This window comes from Saccostrea cucullata, unplaced genomic scaffold (assembly GCF_032062105.1).
Source record: "Saccostrea cucullata isolate Sc308-1 unplaced genomic scaffold, CSIRO_AGI_Scuc_v1 ctg282, whole genome shotgun sequence".
Taxonomy (NCBI): Eukaryota; Metazoa; Mollusca; class Bivalvia; order Ostreida; family Ostreidae; genus Saccostrea; species Saccostrea cuccullata.
In genome coordinates, this window is record NW_026933043.1 from 514,406 (window position 1) to 535,032 (window position 20,627).

The 20,627-nt window shown below is 35.3% G+C and overlaps 2 protein-coding genes across 3 annotated transcripts; both read right to left on the reverse strand.

Moving 5' to 3' along the window:
- Nucleotides 1-444: 444 nt before the first annotated feature.
- LOC134237078 (uncharacterized) lies at nt 445-4,920 on the reverse strand. The gene is made up of 3 exons (XM_062719161.1): nt 4,606-4,920; nt 3,842-3,934; nt 445-699 (listed from the first exon to the last, which is right to left on the reverse strand). The coding sequence occupies exons 1-3, from the start codon at nt 4,918-4,920 to the stop codon at nt 445-447; spliced, it is 663 nt and encodes a 220-aa protein (XP_062575145.1).
- Nucleotides 4,921-12,105: 7,185 nt separating this feature from the next.
- On the reverse strand, nt 12,106-20,303 carry LOC134237088 (serine/threonine-protein kinase 26-like). 2 transcript variants are annotated; one of them, XM_062719182.1, is made up of 10 exons: nt 19,958-20,303; nt 17,435-17,674; nt 16,629-16,794; nt 16,046-16,200; nt 15,744-15,929; nt 14,496-14,641; nt 13,855-13,936; nt 13,106-13,543; nt 12,580-12,788; nt 12,106-12,293 (listed from the first exon to the last, which is right to left on the reverse strand). In XM_062719182.1, the coding sequence occupies exons 1-10, from the start codon at nt 19,964-19,966 to the stop codon at nt 12,284-12,286; spliced, it is 1,641 nt and encodes a 546-aa protein (XP_062575166.1). In that variant the 5' UTR covers nt 19,967-20,303; the 3' UTR covers nt 12,106-12,283. The 2 variants fall into 2 exon arrangements, with proteins under 2 accessions (XP_062575166.1, XP_062575168.1); XM_062719184.1 differs by having other exon boundaries at nt 12,531-12,788.
- Between the last annotated feature and the right edge of the window lie 324 nt (nt 20,304-20,627).

Consider the following 20,627-nt stretch of genomic DNA (forward strand, 5'->3'; position numbering starts at 1 on the left):
AAAACAATCGAAAATCACTATAATAAATTTTAAGTCACACCTTGATACCTTTTCACTCTTTTGATAGTCGTTATCCGCTTGGCGTAGTGGTTAGAGCGTCTGCTCTAAAGTCGCTAAGGATTTGATCCTTACGTCGCGGATTCGAATCCCACTGTGGGACGTGGGAACCGGTCCTTCGGATGAGAACGTATATAAACCGAGGTCCCGTGTCGCAGTAGATGCTGACACAAAAAATTCTTCCCTGCTCAATGGCCCATAGTGCCGAGTATAGAACAAAACTTGCAGCTCTTCATCAGCAAGTGGTGGCGTCTTAATATGAGTGAAAAATTCTCGAGAGTGACGTTAAACAATATACAATAAATCAATCAATTAATAGTCTGTATATAGCTCACTTGACATCACAGTGAGTGTGACATATTAAATCTATCACGGAGACACAACTATCTACCTTTTGACTCTGTCTAACGCCCGTCTGATCTCTGCCTCCGGTACTGCTGCTGTGTTTGACAGGCGACTGATGACCCCATTTAAAAAGTCGTCGGTGATTCCGGCACACAATCGTTCAGCGAATTCGAATGCATATCTTAGCTCGTCTACGACAATATCCGTCCTCTTTAGCACGAAGGCATTCCTGAGCTTGTCCACGGCCTCCGTCCTCTGTCCGCGACGTCCATAGTCTTCTCTGTACTCCTCCTTCAACTGTCAATAAGACAGTTGCACATTATTATATTATATATTATTACATACATGTATTTACCCTGTGAAATACTAGTAATATGTCCTTCAGACAGACCTGTTCTATTATAATTGTCCTTTAAAAGAGGTGTATAAAAAGTATCAAAATCTGAATTACCCACTCCTCCATGGCACTTGATCCCACCTCTGGTGTTTTGAAGGTCCATGTTTGCTCTGTTTCTATTTTGTATTGTTTCATGGACTTTTCATCAGGAATACCGGTCGTTATCTCCATATGTTTCAATGTGAGAAACAAGAGTCAACAACAAGTCCCTCAAGACAAATGTCTTTATACATATTATATACATGTTATACGGTGTATTGCCCTAGTCAAATTAATGTGAGTTGGTTTGTTTGTTTGCAATTCCTTAAAGTCCCTCTTTAGAATATTTTACTCATATGGTGACGCCACCACTTACCCGGTGGAGGGCTACAAGTTTTTGTTCTAAACTCGGCACACTTTATACGAGACCCGTGTCGCAGTAGGTGCTGGCACGAAAAAGATTCTCTCTCTCTCTATTTCTCTCTGCTAAATGGCCCTGAGTGCCGGGTTTAGAACAAAATTTGCAGCTCTCCACCGGCAAGTGGTGGCGTCTCTATATGAGTGAAAAATTCTTGAGAGTCCCTCTTTAGAATATTTTACTCATATGGTGACGCCACCACTTATCCGGTGGAGGGCTACAAGTTTTTGTTCTAAACTCGGCACACTTTATACGAGACCCGTGTCGCAGTAGGTGCTGGCACGAAAAAGATTCTCTCTCTCTCTATTTCTCTCTGCTAAATGGCCCTGAGTGCCTTGTTTAGAACAAAATTTGCAGCTCTCCACCGGCAAATGGTGGCGTCTCTATATGAGTGAAAAATTCTTGAGAGGGCCATTAAACAATATACAATCAATCACAAAGCTTAGATTACCATTGCCATTAACTTTTTCAAGTGTGATATCCAAATACGAAACAAATGTGTTTGGCTCTATAATATCTTTTATCTCAAGCTCACCGGGATATATAGTATGGACATAAGAATGAAAATAAGCTTTGTTAATTGACAATATACGTCAACGATATATATAAATGTCGAGTTGAAGGCTATAGCAAGTGTTTTCTTCTTTTCATGTATACGATTTTTTACAAAATCTGCTTCATTTGAATATAAAAATAGGTTTGCTAATAACAGGGCACAATTGGTACCCATGGGAATTCCTATAGATTGTTGGTCTCCAAAAACCACATAGATATTGTCAATCAGAAACTCAAGCATCTTTTTAATGTCAACATCAGAGTACTTTTGTGTACAATCAGAGTGTTTTTAGCAAAATAATTTTGCAAATGACCAAAAGAGCTAAGGTAATTGAATTTACGATTTCCATTTTTAGCTCTACTGGTCAGAGACTAGAAGAGCTTATGCGATAGCAATGCGTCCGTCGTCCGTCCGTCTATCTGTCTGTCTGTCTGTCTGTCCGTCTGTCTGTCTGTAAACAATTTTTCAAAATGCTACTCCTCCTACAGTTTTGGTCTGATTTCAATATAACTTGGCACACAAGTAGACTACACTAAGATACATAATTCTGTGTATCGGTTTTTGATTTCGATGAACGGTGTTGCCGTGGTTACTAATTATAAAAATAGAAATTTCTGTGAAATTCTTTCAAAATGCTACTCCTCCTACAGTTTTAGTCTGATTTCAATATAACTTGGCACACAAGTAGACTACACTAAGATACACAATTCTGTGTATCGGTTTTTGATTTCCGTGAACGGTGTTGCCGTGGTTACTAAAAATAGTAATTTCTGTGAAATTCTTTGAAAATGCTACTCCTTCTACAGTTTTAGTCTGATTTCAATATAACTTGGCACACAAGTAGACTACAATAAGATACATAATTCTGTATATCAGTTTTTGATTTCGATGAACGGTGTTGCCGTGGTTAATAAAAATAGAAATTTCTGTGAAATTCTTTCAAAATGCTACTCCAAATACAATTTTAGTCTGATTATAATATAAATGTGGCATGCAAGTAGACTGCACTAAGAACATAAAGAGACTTAATCAAGGATCATTATTCTATTTATTGCTGTTGAAAAGTTTCAATTTCCAACTGCTTAAGTACTTTTCTCTTCCTTTGCTATAAGTACAAACCAGTAGAGCTTCAGTCTCGACAGAGACTTCTGGTTATTGAAAAAGCAGCTGTTAATGATATCATAAAGACTTCTTTAATTTATCGTTTGGGATGGATGTATATAAAGTTGAAAAATCGTTAGTTTTTAAGCTGTTGATTTTGGTAAAATTTTCCAAAAGTTCCTTGCAATTTTAAAGTATCCACATCTGATTTACACCACATTTTGAATAGTTTGTTGCAAAGTACTCTTGAAGATTTTCCTTCACTACTGTCAATATCTTAGTGAGGAGTAAGGAATGAGGCTTTGTTGAACATTTACTTGGACCTGCTATGTATCTGTTTTCGTAACGATTTTTATTAAGTTTCGGAATCCAATATGGAAATCGTAATTCAAATTCATTTCTGCTGTTTGGAATGTTAAAATGATTCAAAATTGACATATCATTTATTTTGAAGAATTGCTTCCTTAGCTTAGAAAGGGAATTATGGGTAAAAGTCGAATTATCACTTGTAGAATTAAATCCAAGTTCCTCTAAAATACATGAACCTTACAAAAAACGACAATGGTGTTACTTGAAATTATCTAGACCTGTTTAAAAGATTTATTATTCATCGTTTAAAGTCATCGTTTCGTACGTTCTATGGTCGAAATATGAATTTGTCAGCAAATACAATTTCTTATTGAGTCAAATTCTGACTGACGTTTTTCATACTAATTGCTAGTCCATTTTTTATAAAATGAATTGACGACGGATTTTTCCGTCAATTTCCGATCATGACAAGGAGCACACGGTGGGTGTGACCGGTCGGCATTGGATGCTCACTCCTCCATGGCACCTGATCTCACCTCCCATGTTTCGGATGTCCATGTTTGCTCTGTTCCTATTTTGTATTGTTTAATGGACTTTGGATCTTGAATACAGTTGGTAATCTCCATATGTTTTATTTAGACAGACCTTCTAATGAGGTGTTTGGATTATTGAAATATACCTGTAGTAATAAAGGTCCCATCGTGGAGGTGAGGGAGGGGGACTTTCGTGATGACATGGATCTCTTCGGGACCGGGGGGACAGGCTCGAGCTGCTGAAATAAAAAAAAGATATCCTACATAAACCCTAAAAACTTACATAAGTTTTATTGAAAATGACAGAAAATGGTAACAAATACATAAAATGATCTAGGCCTACCAAAATAACACGAATTATTAAGATTTAAATTGTCAAATATTTCAGAGAAGAACAGTTTTTAGAACAGTCGATCCTTTAGAAGGCTATATAGAAATTGTCCAATATAGGTCAACTTAGCATTCAATAGTTATAGGAATCGCAGTACTGTACAATCCAACGTACGTGTAGTGACTACTTTATATACATGTAAATAATTGGTGTATTTACTTATCAGAGTGTGAAATATTCTCATGTTATTCCTGTACAAGAAATATTCTTGAATTTCATGATATTCATTTACTGACAAATATATCTGTCTTGGAATTATATATTTTATTGCATATTTATGTAGGTAATGTTTCCAATTTATGTTTGGCGATGGATTTCAAACTAACCAATCTGCATTTACCATCTGGTTATGATGCTGTGAATAGTGCAATATGGATAAATATCAATATAATTAATAGAATCCACTTTTTCCGTGTCGTGGTGACTCAGGTAGGCAGGGGTGTGACTAGAGTTTGGCATATGGATAAATTCTTGTCTAAGTTCTTTCAAGTCATTTTCTAATTTTGTTTTTTAACCTACCTTTTGTAGAACGTTTGATACATCATGTCCTTTGTGTTCAATATTGGATAGGCAAATAGAACAGACAGGAATATTACATTTGTTACAGTGAAATTCACAACGATTCTGGGTGTGGTTTGGACATTTAGGGAAGTGAGGAGCAGAGACTCTTTGTGTGTAAGGTACAACATTGTGTCTTTTAGATGAATCAGAGAAATGCTCCCCTACACAGGCCTTACACAGGTTAATTTGACAAAGTTCACAATGGCTCTGTAATTCAGCCATTTGACACAGATCACAGAGAAGGGCTACTTGAGCGCTGCAAAGGTGGTCCATATCGGGTTTCTCTGTCGCGTGATGAAGGCGATGCTGTAAAATATTTTATTGAGGTAATATTATTTATTTTCAATATTTTATTCAAGTCATTTGAAATGTAATATATATGTACTGCAAAGATATTTTATTTCAAAATTGAAAGTGATTTTTAAAACTGTTTCATGAAGGTGTTTTATATTTCATAAAAAATTAAATAAAATAAAATTAATATTTTTACAAATTTATAGTATAAAATTATTTTTTTTATATTTTGCGCTTTGAGATTTATATGTTAATGTACCATTTTAATGGCATCATATGTTATAATAACTTTATGCTGAACTATTTTGATTCGTGGATTTGTTTGTCCTTTTAATTTGTTTTATTAAACATCAAGTATTTGGGATTTTAATTTTTGATGCAGACGGACTTTTTAACGTCTATTTATTTGAGATTCATTGAAGAACAACTACATCCACAGAAATATTCTGATTTTTGCAATTCAAATATACATCCTTATAACCTCCAAATCAGCAAAAAATGAAAATAAAAATATTTAGTGTAGTACTACTTTCTTAAAAATTCATCTTGAACGTCATCTTTTCAAGACAAATTAAAACTTTTAATCAAGTGAAATTTTACACCAAGAAGGTCAAGTACGTCCACAGAAATATTAATTGAATAAAATTTTAAATTCTTAGGTCTCACCTGCAAATCTAAGATGGCTCCCAAACTATTGTACATGGATACCGACTATTCAGTTCCTGGTCTTGATTCTAAATTTTAACCTACTGTCAGGTCTTATGATTTAGATGCCATGTCAGAGTTATTTAGATTATTGATATTCTTAACAAAGTCACAGGCATCTTCGTCATCCCCCTTTCTAATTTCATTGTGATCGACAAAGTTTTTCCTATTTATGCATTACTTGATACCAACAATCTAACTTTTTCGCCTCTTTCAGCTATTCTCTCTCCTTTTCAACGGATACATTTGAAAAAAAAAATTAGGGGTGTAAGAAGGCCCGTCCAGTTTTCCCTAATTGGGACACTGTATATTTACACTCTATAAGAGAATCAATACTGGGAGCCCAATCTGATAATTCATAGCCTGTGTTATGTGCAGAACGATTTGCAAAGGAATATTGGGTGTTTTCAAAATGTTGGCTATACGTGTGAAGACATCCTGTTCACAGAAGCTTAAAGGTTTTCGGAGTCTTTTATTTCTTACCATACAGTATTTTTTATATAAAATGACCAAATCTAGGCAATAAGATTGTTGGATAAATGTATCCTTTACTAGAATTAGCATGGTGACCATCATAACACGACTCTACTTTGGATGCGCCTTTTTAGCTCACCTGAGCCGAAGGCTCAAGTGAGCTTTTCTGATCACATTTTGTCCGGCGTCCGTCTGTCTGTCCGTCTGTCTGTCTGTCTAGCTGTCCGTCTGTCTGTAAACTTTTCACATTTTGAAACCGCTGGGCCAATTTCAATCAAACTTGGCACAAAGTATCCTTGGGTAAAGGGGATTCAAGTTTGTTCAAATGAAGGGCCACACCCTTTTCCAAGGGGAGATAATTATGAATTAGAGAAAAATTAATGGCATTTTTAAAAAATTTCAAGAACCACTGTGAAACTCATGTGGAATCATCTTCAGGTAGTGTAGATTCAAGTTTTGAAATATTTAATATTTCATAAAGCCCGAAGGGCTTTGTAGACTTGATCATGTGCCAACCCGTTTTACATATCAATTCAAAAAATTACCTTATACTTATATTTACATTTGACACTTATTCATATTTTATATTTGCCTGATTGTTACTTTTTTGAAATGCGTTTATTTTTCAAACCCAACGGCATGTATGTAATCCACTTACCCTTTATTCACAGAGAAATTACTCGAACAATTATCTAAACGCACATCTATTTAACCACCTGTATTTACACAGTTATAAAAACAAGTGTTATATAAAGGAAAACATTTGCAAATGTAAATATATAGGAATATATACGAAAAATCTTTAAAAATCTTCTTCTCCAGAACCAATTGGCCAGGAAAGATGAAACTCATGTGGAATCATCCTCAGGTAGTGTAAATTCAAGTTTGTTAACATACCCCCGGGGCTACAAAATGAAGTTTTACATAGGAATATATAAGAAAAATCTTTAAAAAATCTTCTTCTCCAGAACCACTTGGCCAGGAAAGATGAAACTCTTGTAAAGGTAGTGTAGATTCAAGTTTGTTCAAATCATGACCCCTGGGGCTAGGGTGGGGCCAAAATGACCGACCCAAGTTTTACATAGGAATATATACGAAAAATCTTTAAAAATCTTCTTCTCATGAACCACTGGGCCAGGAAAGCTGAAATTCATGTGAAATCATCCTCAGGTAGTGTAGATTCAAGTTTGTTCAAATCATGACCCCCGGGGCTAGGGTGGGGCCAAAATGGCCGACCCAGTTTTTAGGAATATAGAGGAAAAATCTTTAAAAATCTTCTTCTCAAGAACCACTGGGCCAGGAAAGATGAAACTCATGTGGAATCATCCTCAGGTAGTGTAGATTCAAATTTGTTCAAATCATGACCCCCGGGGCTAGGGTGGGGCCAAAATGGTCAGTTTTACATAGTAATATATAAAAAATCTTTAAAAATCATGAACCACTGGGCCAGGAAAGCTGAAACTCATGTAATCATTATTTAACATATGACCCCCAGGGCTTTTTATAGACCCAAGTTTTACATAGGAATATATAGGAAAAATCTTTAAAAATCTTCTTCTCATGAACCACTTGGCCAGGAAAGATGAAACTCATGGAATTTATCAGGTAATGTAGATTCAAGTTTGTTCAAATCATCGGGGCTAGGGTGGGGCCAAATGGCTGACCCAAATTTTACAAAGGTATATATAGGGAAACCTTTTAAAATCTTCTTTTCAAGTACTTCAAAGCTATGATTAGTGATATTTATACGGAATCATCCTCAGGTAGTGTAGATTCTATTTTGTTCAAATGATGAATGCCGGGGGGGGGGGGGGGGGGAAATTCAAGCCCGATGTGCTTAGGTGAGCGCTGTGGCCCCTGGGCCTCTTGTTTTATCATATGTTCTTTGTTTGAAATCTAAAGTAAATATTATTTCCGAGATTCGATACATGCAATTATTTTGTTGTTGAAATATTTAATATTGCTTACTGTAACTTGGTGTTCTTCTATAACAAATTGTTTTTTCCGATCTTACTTTCACTAGGTACTCGAACAATTATCATATTTAACCACCCCCATTCCATCACTAAAACAATTTATTCAATTAATGATGAAACTTCTAGGAAGTCCTTTGTTTTAATTAACAGTGTACAAATTATTTTATGCTACTGTAAAGGAGTTTCATAGATAAACGTTTAATATTACAGCCGTTCTTTCTTCATGACTCAGTCAACCATTTTTTTTATCCCAAGTCAGCTACATATTGGCGCCATTTTCATAAAAATAATCATAAACAAGAGGATAAACATTATTTAACATATGCTTTTTATAGAATATGTTTGTGACTTTATATGTACCATATTTTATTTTGATCTGATCATCCCTCGTATTAATATATCAATTTTTGCTTAATTAACACGAGACATTTAGCAAAAATCTTGCATGCGAGGGGATTTTCACCCATTGATTGTAGATATTCAGGGATATATAACATTTTATCAAATCATTTCAGAAAACTTAAAATTTTTAAAAGTTTAGTGCACGTGCTTGTTATTTTTAAATATATACTAGTAGTATTCAGAATACGAAAGTTTTAAAATTTCTTACTTAATTCCTTTTAATGAACTGAGAAGGTATCATACTTACTGAATTTATTAAGGTCTGGGAACTCTGAAATGGTGATGAGATTTATTAATCGTCCAACAACGCCGGAATCATGCATTCAAATTTTAAGATAATTTTCTGAACAAATTTAAAGTTTCTTCTTTGCAGTGAGAAGTACTTTCCATTCATTAAATGGGTCTTTAAATAAATTAACAAACAGCACATCGAAGGAATATTTTTTTGCAATGTTACCTTCATCTATCCACACCTGACTCTTGAGGCATTTATGATATAAATGCCTCACGAGTCAGGTGTGGAAAGTATTTCTCACTGCAAAGAAGAACTTGCATTGCAAATCGAATCAACTGGGAGACATGTCGAGTGAACTCCACATGCAGGTGATGAAGGTATTTTGCTACATAAGAAAGGGAAGTTGACGATATAGAAGTTTATGTCCATCATTCATAAAGATTGGTTGTTAGATTACCGCTAAGGTCTTTTTCAAGTAAAATACAGATGCGTCAGACTCTATGGTACCTTTTATCACAAGCTCACTGAGATACAATTATATATATCGCATCGACCTAAAACAGAAATAATTAAGGGGGCCGACTATGGTTTTTATTGCGCAATATTTCGCGCTTCGTAGTAAAATGAAGCGTATTTACTGTTTTAATGCAACTTTTTTCGCTTAATTGATAAAATTAAACAAAATTAAGAACTTACAGGTTTAAAAATTTATTTACAATTTCATATAACTGATTTTTTAACCGATTTTGCAATTGATAAGTGGTTGACGTCGTTACTGTGTGCTTTTGACGTTATGGTAAACTGAAGCTCTCAAAGAAAGGCGTAATAAAAATGTTATAGAATACAAAGTAAAAAAATACGCTCTTGAAATTAAAAAACATAGAAATTTAAGAATATCTCCATTATTTTTAATATGATTTCATATAAATTCTTTGCTTTCGTCATATTTTGTAGTACTCTATAAAAATAGGGAAAATCGTTAATTTTTGGTATTTTGAGATGTCCCTTCTGGTAACAAGACAGTAGAATTTTGTGTTTCTTACATATAATGTGCAATATAGTAATAACTATCAAATATTATAATTTGAACAAAAAGACTATTGTAGTATTTGTATAATTTGCTTTAAAGTGCTAAAAATTGGCATTTACCTGTGTAATCCTATAGTAAATGTACCTGTATTTTGGGACGGTCCCTAAAGAATATCTGGACGGTAGATTTCCCGCAAACTTGGCATGTACACTGAAGATAATGTAAGTTATATATGGTATAAAAATGAAGAGTTTCGCTATTGTAGTTTTCCCGCAAAAAACTATAGTCGGCCCCCTTAAGCATTGTTAATCGGTAATTCGTTGTCGATATATATCTTAATGTCGAGTTGAATGCTAAAGTGGATTGTTAACGAACTGACAGGAGAAAGGAACGTAAAATATATAAATTCTATATTTTGCCAGGCCATTTTTATACATTTACTTGTATCTAAATGTTTTCCCGCTTGCCTGATCATGACAACATGACACGTGTGATCGGTCTACAGGGGATGATTACTACTTTATGGCACTCTATCCCACCTTTGACGTTTTAGAGGTCCGTGCTTGCTCCGTTCTCGTTTTGTATTGGTTTGATGGACTTATGAACCTGTTCAATTTTTTCATATTCTAAACCTTTTACCATTTTTATCTAATGTGAACAGAAAGACAACGGGTATGGTTTTTCTTTTGATTGTCTAATATACATGTACTTCTAAAACTCAGGACAATTTTATTTTATTTGGGGTTTATATCTCTCAGTTGATTCAATACGCGATGTTATATTCTACGTATGACGTTTAAAACGAGGCAATCTATTGCCCCACAAGTTGATGATGAATGATAAGGAGATAATGAAACGTATTCCATATCAAAGTCCAAAAAACAATACAAAATAAGAGCAGAGCAAACACGGACCCCCGAAACATCAGAGGTGGGATCAGGTGACATGGAGGAGTGAGAATAACCTGCCGGGCGGTCACACCCGCCGTGTGCTCCTTGTCATGATCAGGGAATAACGGAAAAAATCCGTCGTCAATTCAGTGTATAAATAATGGATTAATAATTAATACGAAAGACATCAGTCATGATTTGACTCAATGATAAATTGTATTTGCTGACAAGGTCATTGTATCGACCATAGAACTTACGAAATGATGATTTTAGCATCCCCTGCCGACCGGTCACACCCGCCGTGTGCTTATTGTCATAAATTATTGGGATATAACGGAAAATCTGTCGTCAATTCAGTGTATAAATAATGGACTAATAATTAATACAAAAGACATCAGTCATGATGTAACTCAATGACTAAACTCAATGATAAATTGTATTTGCTGACAAGGTCATTGAATCGACCATAGAACTTACGAAATGATGACTTTAAAAGAGACTGTTGATATTCTTGTTTCATCTACTTGTTTGTCAATAATTTACCTCGTTTTAGAAATTGTTCATGTGCAGAACATGTTCTTGCGAATCGAATCTACTGAGAGATATAACCTCCATATGCAGGTGATGAAGGTATATTGCTGCATAAGTAAGTGAAGCTGACAATAGAAAAGTTAAAGTCATCAAGTTTATTATAGAGCTTGATTCTTAGATTACCATTAATGACTTTTTCAAGTAACATATCCAAGTAAATGAAACAAATGTGTCAGACTCTGTGGTATCTTTTATCTCAAGCTCAGCAGGATATATCGTATCGACATAGGAATGAAAAATACCATTGTTAATTAACAATACGTCGTCGATATATTTAAATGTCGAGTTGAAGGCCACAGCGAACAAGAATATCATTCAACATTCTCTTCTGAAGCCATCAAGATTTATTGTCGATACAAAGACATTGTCAGGAAAAAAATTCTTAACGTCAAATATCGACTGACTTTTCTGAGTTTTCTCATGAGCTATTATTTACACATTGACTTGACACGGATTTGTCCATTATTTTAGATGATGACAAGGATCACACGACGGGAGTGACTAGTTGACAGGGGATGCTCACTCCTCCATGGCACCTGATCCCACCTCTTATATTTTGGAGGTCAATGTGTGCTCTGCTCCCTATCTGTTTTGTTTAAATGGACTTGAGTTTGACATTGTTCCATATTTCAGGTTTTCATGTTGAACTAAATAAAAAATCAACAGTAATGTTTCCAGCAGGAGTATAGTTCAAGGAAGGGAGATAACAAGAAGATTCTTGTTTTAGATGTTCACATGGACATCAGCAGATTATAAGCTTCAAAATTCTCCATTTTATTGAAGTGGTTGGTGCAGACATATGAAAATGCAGTTGCCAATTCCCAGATCCAGTATTATTGTTGTCTAGAAAAAGGCATAACATGGTAGCAAAATTCTCTTTAATAATTAACAATCTTTAAACAGAACACAACAAGAAACAAACTTATAATGTCAATCTTCTTTAAGCAGAATTGCCATTACAATGGGAAAAAAATTTTCCCTTTATTCTTATTAAAAATGTCCAACAAAACTCATTTTATTAACGGAGCTGGTCGGAGAGCTACGAAGGACTGAAAGAAAAAAGGATATAATTAACATAAAAATTTTAAAAGGTGAATTGATTTGTGTTAGACACATTCACATTTTCTTTTTTCTTTTCTTAAATTTCCAAAAGTTTTTGGTCAGTATCTTTTACGTGTTCTGATATTTGAATAATGTTTTTACTTTTATATATAAATATATTTTTTATAGTTATTTTAAAATTTCCCAACAATTGATTGTAAATCCAGACAACACAGCTATCCCACCTGGATTCACGCATGCGCATTCTAATGATTACAGTCAGCCTGCAGCTACCTTCTGACTTTCTCCAGAGCCCGCTTTATCTCTAGCGCCCCCTGTGTTGGCTTTGTAAGAATTTCCACTATACCACTAACAAACTCATCCGTCAATCCCGGACATGACGTCTCCGCCAATTGAAATGCGTTTAACAACTCCTCAACAATCTGTGTCGGCTCTGCTGATTGGCCCCGTTCTTCATAATCTTCTTTATAAAGAAGCTTAAGCTGTAATAAAATTATTTGTTTTTGAGACGGCTTTATTCATTTCTTGTAAACTGTAAAATTACATATTTTCGAGGGATCAAATATTCGACGTTTGAGAAAAAATATTGGTTTGTGGGAACCCGATTTCGTGGTTTAGTAGTAATGCATATGACATTGTATTTTTCGTGGTGGTCGTTAATTCGTGGGTCTCTCCATGCCTCGAAAACAACAAAAATTAACCCCCCACAAAAATAAGTGATTTCATAGTAATCCTTACTCCTAATTTGGGAGACATTTTAGAAGAGTTAAACATTATTTTGAAATATTAGACAACTTACTCTCGTTAGTAGAGGTATCACAGTTATAGAGAGAGTACTAGATGATTGAGGGAAGATATGACTATTGGATGATTGAAGTCCGTCGGTGATATCTCGATCTGTGTACATTATGTCATCAACGTTTTCATAGTCCGGATCACCGTCATCCTCCTCAGATTTCTGAGGGCTATTGGTGATGTTTGTGTCTGTGCCATTTAACACACTGTTTTCTGTTTCCCCGTTTGTATTAATGTGCTCTGAGATCTTATTTTTAGTCGGGATTGAAGTCTTATTTACGACGGAATAGTTATATTCTTCATAGTCCCCTGACAACCTTTCCTCTGCGGGAATATTGACACGTGAATTTTCCTGTTGCGTGCTGGGTAAGACAACACTAGCGTCCTCTGTTGGATTTTTTATTCTTAACGTTTCAAATTGATCTTCACGTACAGTGTCATACTACAGAAAAACAAAAAAAAAATTATTTTTTATATTTGAAGAAAGAACCTTAAATTCATGTTTAAGAGTACATCAATTTTATGAGCTACTTTATACAATAAAAGATATTTCATTCTAAATGCTCAATTCAAAAAGAAGAATATGTCTTTTTACTTTCAAATTGGTCAATAGTAAGCAGTCAGTGCATGTACCTACAAAATTAATTTGAATCTCTCTCTCTCTCTCTCTCTCTCTCTCTCTCTCTCTCTCTCTCTGAGTCTCTCTTTCAATCTTTCTGTCTGTCTCTCTCTCTTATGAATGTTTAGCCTTACCGGATGTTCCTGAACAAATTCCTCGAGGTTTTTCACCGTGTTGTTCCAATAATCCACGGCATCTGTATCGTCAAATCTCTCACTGAAACGATACAACAAAACCTACGTAAAATATTTATAATCTAATCTGAAATGGAAATCTGTCTTTGATAGCTTGATTAAGGTGAGCACTGTAGTCAGTAGCCTTTTAATTGATAATTATATCCTAGTTTTTTACGGATATAATATATTACATCTTTTTACTCATACCGAAGTTTCGGTAAATGTGATTATTTAATTAAATGACGGAAGTTAAAACCATTCAGGCTTATTGTCCCAGTGTTCGTGCATGATCAAGTTTTAATAATTATTTCAATAAAGAAATCAATTTTATAATCACATTATGCAATATCCGAGCATGCCTTGCAGGGTATAATTTGACACATTATCTTTTAATATGACAAATTTGCAAAGACTTAACGATCATTTATGACAGTAAGAGTTATCTTTCTTATCACAAGGAGTACGAATCTTAAGGAGAATCGATCCAGTTGTTCGCTCAAGTGGATTTTGCTGTCTATACGTACTTTTACTGTTTGACAACTTTCAAACATAAACGTAATCAAAATTTTATGGCAAAAGCTGAGATATAGGGAGATAACCTTGTGTCGTCGTCATCAGAATCGTTGTCTGACGGCGGTCGTCGCAGCTTCCATTCTGCAAAGCGATCTACCACATCCTGTAGACTGTTTGTCTTCCGGGCGCGCTTCACAAAGCTGTAGGTCAGGAGGTCACGGGCCGTGGGCCTCTGTAAAAATACTAAAGGTCAGGGGACAAAACTCTAAAAACTTGTAGTCTCTAAATGATGATTTTAAATTATCTCGGACATCAGTAATAAAAATTGCAATTGGGAGGAAAATTTACATGTAAAAAAAACTTTATTATGCCTTTATTAAATCACAACACATCAATTAACATATCCGCCAATACAAATCATAGAAAATATATACCGGTACAGAGGATTTAATTAAGGCATCTTAAAAATGTCTGAACTTATTACTAAGTCTATATTTTCAAAAAAAAAAATTTAAGAGTTTTCAAGACTACAGCATTTTTCACTCTTAATTTGCAACAAGAATATGTTTTAAACACCTTTTCTGGGCCAAAGTAGGTAGGGACAACGACAATCTAATTAAAATTAGATGTTAGATCCGCTCACATACTTACTACACTAACGATGTTGGTGTAGCGAGTATGCGAGCGGATCTAACATCTAATTTTAATTAGATTGAGACAACGACAGGGGGACAGGGAGATCAGAATATGTCAGGGGACGACAGGGAGTAGACTGAGTAGACAGTGGCAATGACAGGGGACGACAGGGAGTGGACAGGGTAGTAACGGACAACGACAGAGGATCATAGGAGAAAGTCAGGGAGAGACAAGAAAATGCAAGGGGACGACAAGGGGAAGTCAGAGTAGGCAGAACGACAGGGATCGACAGGAAGTGACTGGGAGTCGACAGGTAGATCAGAGAATGTAGCGGTCCTAGCGGAAGACAGGGACAACGACAGGGCGTGGATAGGGTATTAAGGGGCAACGGCAGAAGTGAGGGAGAGACAGGAAAATGTCAGGAACTGACAGGTGGACGACAGGGGATTTTTTGGAATCTAAGAGGATATCTAATTCAGTAATGCAATGTATTCGATCTCACTTGAATGAATTTTACCTTTAGAGATTCTTAATATTTTTTTCGAGAATATAATTCTCCAATGTAAATCAAGAATAATGCTTTTTTTTTATTTTTAATTATCAACAACTATGTAACTTTCATCATAGTACATGTACTTCCAGCTGGATGTATTTCGGGGTATGTACATGTACTTCCATCTCGGTAATTCAGCACTTACATCCTTTGGGTCCTTGTTTAGACAGTCTTTGACAAAGTCTTTAAAGCCTTGGCTAAAGTTGCCTGTCAGTTGAGGAGGGTCCTTTTTGGGAATTTGAAATATAATTTTTCGCGGGTCGACGTCAGCGTAAGGCGGCTCCCCATTGGCTAATTCAATAGCCGTTATACCGAGACTCCAAATATCTGCCTGGAAAATTAAAACGAATTTTTGTTTCTCAAGAATTTACGATTACCAAATTCTGTTTAATATAATTGAACAGATATTTCAAAGGATATAATATAGCTCAGATAAAATTGCTGTACCTTTGTATCGTACTTTTGTCCTTTAATGATTTCGGGGGCCATCCAGTAGGGCGTGCCTACGAACGTCTCCGCCTTCCCTATAGTGGACAGCTGGCCCGCTACCCCAAAGTCCGCCAGTTTGACGTCACCTTTATGTGACAGCAAGATGTTGGCAGCTATAAATGTACAAGACACGAAGCTCACGATACTGTTCTACAGAACCTTGCTAGAATGGTTATCGATGAGAATTCTCGCTTATTTGTTGATTTTCTCTGGGAATCTGGTCAAGCAAATTTAGTAAAATGTATAAAACAAAGGCCTAACAAGAGGTATGATAATGAAATACATATTATGTAGGTCAAAATATGACCCAGTGATCAAAGAACAACGATATACAGCAGTTTACGAAATACTAACTTTAAACAAGGTTGTTGAAAATCCTTGTGACATGTGATATCAGCTTATTTGCATGCAGCCTCTCTCGGTTTTAAAAAAAAGTTTGTACACAAAGCATGCTCTTGATTTGAAGAAGTTAAATCGTAACAGAAAGAAAACTCATGGTTTTGACGACTCTCTTTATTCTACATGTAATTCTACGATTTACCTTTGATGTCTCTATGAACTTTGCGCTCGCTATGAAGGTAATCCATTCCCTTTAATATTTCTCTCAGTATTACTGCAATATCCCGTTCAGAAAAAGGTGCCATTTTTATAATGTCCTGGGCGGAACCTCCCCCTAAATATTCCATAATGATCCACAATTTAAAACCCTGGAAAAAATGTTAGTCTGATGAAAAACATTTCAACATTTCAAGTGTATTATTTTACAATTCATAAATTAAATATAGAATTCAGATTTAGTCTAAACAATCAGAAAAAAACTCAATCGAACAGGCTTGAAATGTTTAACATAGTGCTTTTTGCGGAAAACATAGTTCAACTTTAAGAAAAATTAATTTACTCTGGAAGCTGTATTGACGGAATACATTTATCTCTTGGCTAGGATAAAATCACATTTTGTCTATCATATATACATGTATTTATATTATTACTTCTTGGATCAAGGATAGTGTTCGTATATTTTGTGCATTGTGTGTTTTTTGGCCGCCATATCTGGATCCTAGAGATAATTTTTTTGTTCAACCAATTTAAAATTTTTATATTAGTATTTTTAGAAATCATTGGGGGGGGAAGTATATAAATTTTTGGAAGCCCCGTTGATAAAGGTTTCCACCAAATATTTCTGTACTTGTAAATGACCCAACGTAATTGGCAACACAGGGGAGTCACATTGCCCTCAAGACACTAGAATATACTTAGTACCTATAGAGGTCAATTTTTACCTGTACAAATGATTTTTAACGAAAAGTATTTGGTGACGTAGGGGGACCTATAGAGGTCAATTTTTACCTGTACAAATGACCCGAAGTATTTGGTGACGTAGGGGGAGTCACACTGCCCCAGGATCCTCATCTCCTGTTGGATGTCGTCGATCTCGTCCTCAGCCTCCTCTAAGTCGATGATTTTTATCGCTACAATTTCCTGGGTGTCCAGGTCTAGTCCTTTATACACGCGCCCAAAGGATCCCTTCCCAATCTGATCGTCCATCTTCTGGAACCGTCGCTTAAGTTCCGAGTCGCCATTGCCGATCTGTAGAAATTCAGATTGTACCATAAAGGATATATACTCTTACATGTATATAATTATTCTTATACCTCCCCGTGAAACAGGTGCGTTTTTTTTTGAGAGAGTCCGCGATTGAATCTTGACAAAGAACTATATGCGGTATTGCATATTTTTGCCCTCACAAAAGTCAAATTTTGAAAAATTCTTGAAATGTGCTGAATTGTATATATTGTATAAGAAATCGAAATTAATGAAAAAGAATTACACATGTAGTTTCAAAGTAGGTTATTGACAATTTTTGTTTTTGCTGCTTCACAAAATAGTCGGATTTTGTGGTATGTTTCAGAAAGGAAAATATTTATAAAATTTGCTCAAATTTTACTATGAAAATCATTGATTTTTGGTCAAATATTGGTCATCACCGCATATAGTCCTTTAACGACTGATCTCACGAAAAGACAGTTCTCTAGGACGTCTCCCCAATAAGAAGAAGGTACGGTTTTGGCTTTATTGTGCCCTAAAAATTTAATGTTCTAAAAAAGTTATGAAATTGGCTTAAACAAGAGTTGAGTACATGAATATGATAAATCATTAAAAAATATGGTATGAAGTAGGACCCTTCTGGAAATTTGACGTCATTAATTTGGTACATTTCTAAGTTTGATGCAAAAAAGCCTCAGAATGACTCATTTTTGTGCTTATTTTCCTTTAGAAAGTTGAGTCTGCCACCGTCGCCCAGTTAAATTTTTGGATATATTATGTAAACTGCTTTGAAAAATCGCATATCTCAAAATATTTGTGGGCGGCGGTGGCAGAGTATGTTTTCTGAAAGAAAATTCCACTGAAAATTGATGTCTTCTGCAACTTTTAAAGAAAATACGGGAAAATGCACAAGTTAATGACATCACAATTAGCATATAGGAGGACATATGAGAAAAAAAGATTTGTGTATTCTTACTGCATGGAGAAATAATGAATTTTAATTTTTATATCACTTTCATATTTTAGAAAAATACAGGGCTTAATTTATATTGAAACTTTACTTTCTTCTTTGCTAATATATATAGTTCTATAAAATTTACAAATTACAACTATATATCCTCTTAAGCGTTTTGGGGGGAAAATGAGAGGTTTGTTTGTTCGTTTGTTTGTTTGTTTAATTGCTTTTTTCTTATTTCATTGTCAAGAAATTTCTCTAGCAATTAAAGTACTATTGCGGATATTTCAGTAAAAGTAAATTACACGATCCGTGACTAACCATATAAAAACCGGATCTTCTGTATTTTTTCCCTTTCTTTGTTTGTCTTAAAAATACCAACTGAGGTTGGCTATCTTTTATCAAAAAATATCTAATTTGAAAGGAGTGTATTTGCTACAATCCTTCTATACCATTTCAACTTTCGTAAGCGTCTCATCACTACCTCACTGCCGTAAATAGATCAAGAGGGATTCCCCGTAAAATTGATATACCTGACGCAGGTTGTGAGTACATTCCTACGGAATTATCAGATTAAACAATCATACCTGGGTAATAAATCTCTAATTAGCTGTCACTTATAGGCTCTCTAAGCCTCTGATCGATACATGTATATGAGAATTAGAGGTATATGTATATACACGTGAAAGGGGGGAGGGGTGTTCAGATTTACTAAAAATGTGATCTACATCTTAGCCTTTCCTCTTTATTTGTGAGCAACAGATATTTACATGTTATAAGAGATTAAGAGGTTTATAATTAATTACCTCAGCAGATTACATGATATTAACTACGAGACTTAATCATGTTAATATTGATAAAAATATTTCTTGACCCATATATAGACCATTATGAATTTATGATAATTTAATACCTATGAAGATAATCAACTGCAATCTTAAAGATCAAGGACTCTCTCTCTCTCTCTCTCTCTCTCTCTCTCGTGTACTTAATTACCTTTCATATATGAAAACTTTCGTTTTATAGCAATCTCATAAATATTAAATGGAACGTCACTTCACTGGAAAAATTTGAAATTTCAAAGCAATCGCATGCATATTAAACAAGTTAAACATGTTAAATGAAACGTCTTTTCTACTTTGAGTTTTTGCGTCTGCTAGAATTCGTACGTATAATCTCATTATTAATGAGGTTGTTTATCTGCAGAATATAATACTGATATCTCTCAAGTGAAAGAGCCGTTGGATCCACCTAAAGTTCGTTATCGGTATCTGTATGTATACGTAAACAACTCTTTACCTACACAGGTATACCATAAATCTATATTAAGACCGAGCTAGGCTGCCAGAGAAAATAACTATTATACCTACCTTTGACATCGTTTCTAAGCATAAATCTCCGTGACGTAACTTGGTCCGGGACTTTCTTGATCCGAGAGGCTGACCCTAGGTCCGTGTCAAGTCCCAGGAAGGAAATAGATACAGTCCGGAACAGACTGTCAGCGCTGAATAATTGCCAACTTGCTGTGTATGTATCGATCTGGTCAATTAAGGGCGACGTACCCGCCACCTACAGGACTTCCTTGTTGGCCAGGAATTCCCGGGAGAGAGGGCTACCCCACAAATCGGTCCACGGCTCGCCGTCAATGGGATATAAATACTTCAAGCCGCTGATCCACGTCTTAAAGTGACAAGGGCTACACGAAAAGAAAACACGATGACTCATGCACGCTATGAATTTTAAAATTTGTGTTTCGAATCGTGAATGATAATGCAGTTCTATACGACTTCGTTGGGGAAACCCCCGTCTCAGAAAACGACCTATTGACGGGACCAACCTTGCAAAAAAAAAGGGCGGGGTGGGACACATATAGGTGTGTGAACCGGGGGGTAACCCCACCCCCCCGCCCTCCACCTCACATTTTTGCGAAGATAGACATAATATAGGCATTGAAAACTTTTTTGTTGGTTTAGCCCCCTTTTCAATTAGCCCCCGCCCCAGAAATTTGCCAATGTGAACTATAGTTATTTGTAATAAAAA

Excerpts from the sequence above, each read along its gene's own strand:
- LOC134237078 (XM_062719161.1), bottom strand. The coding sequence starts at position 4,920 with ATGGACCACCTTTGCAGCGCTCAAGTAGCCCTTCTCTGTGATCTGTGT. Across the intron at positions 3,935-4,605 it reads TATCAAACGTTCTACAAAAG|CAGCTCGAGCCTGTCCCCCC; the intron begins GTAGGTTAAAAA and ends TTTTTATTTCAG. Across the intron at positions 700-3,841 it reads TGGGACCTTTATTACTACAG|TTGAAGGAGGAGTACAGAGA; the intron begins GTATATTTCAAT and ends TCTTATTGACAG.
- LOC134237088 (XM_062719182.1), bottom strand. Across the intron at positions 14,642-15,743 it reads TAAACAAGGACCCAAAGGAT|AGGCCCACGGCCCGTGACCT; the intron begins GTAAGTGCTGAA and ends GTATTTTTACAG. Across the intron at positions 13,544-13,854 it reads AATTTGTTCAGGAACATCCG|TATGACACTGTACGTGAAGA; the intron begins GTAAGGCTAAAC and ends GTTTTTCTGTAG.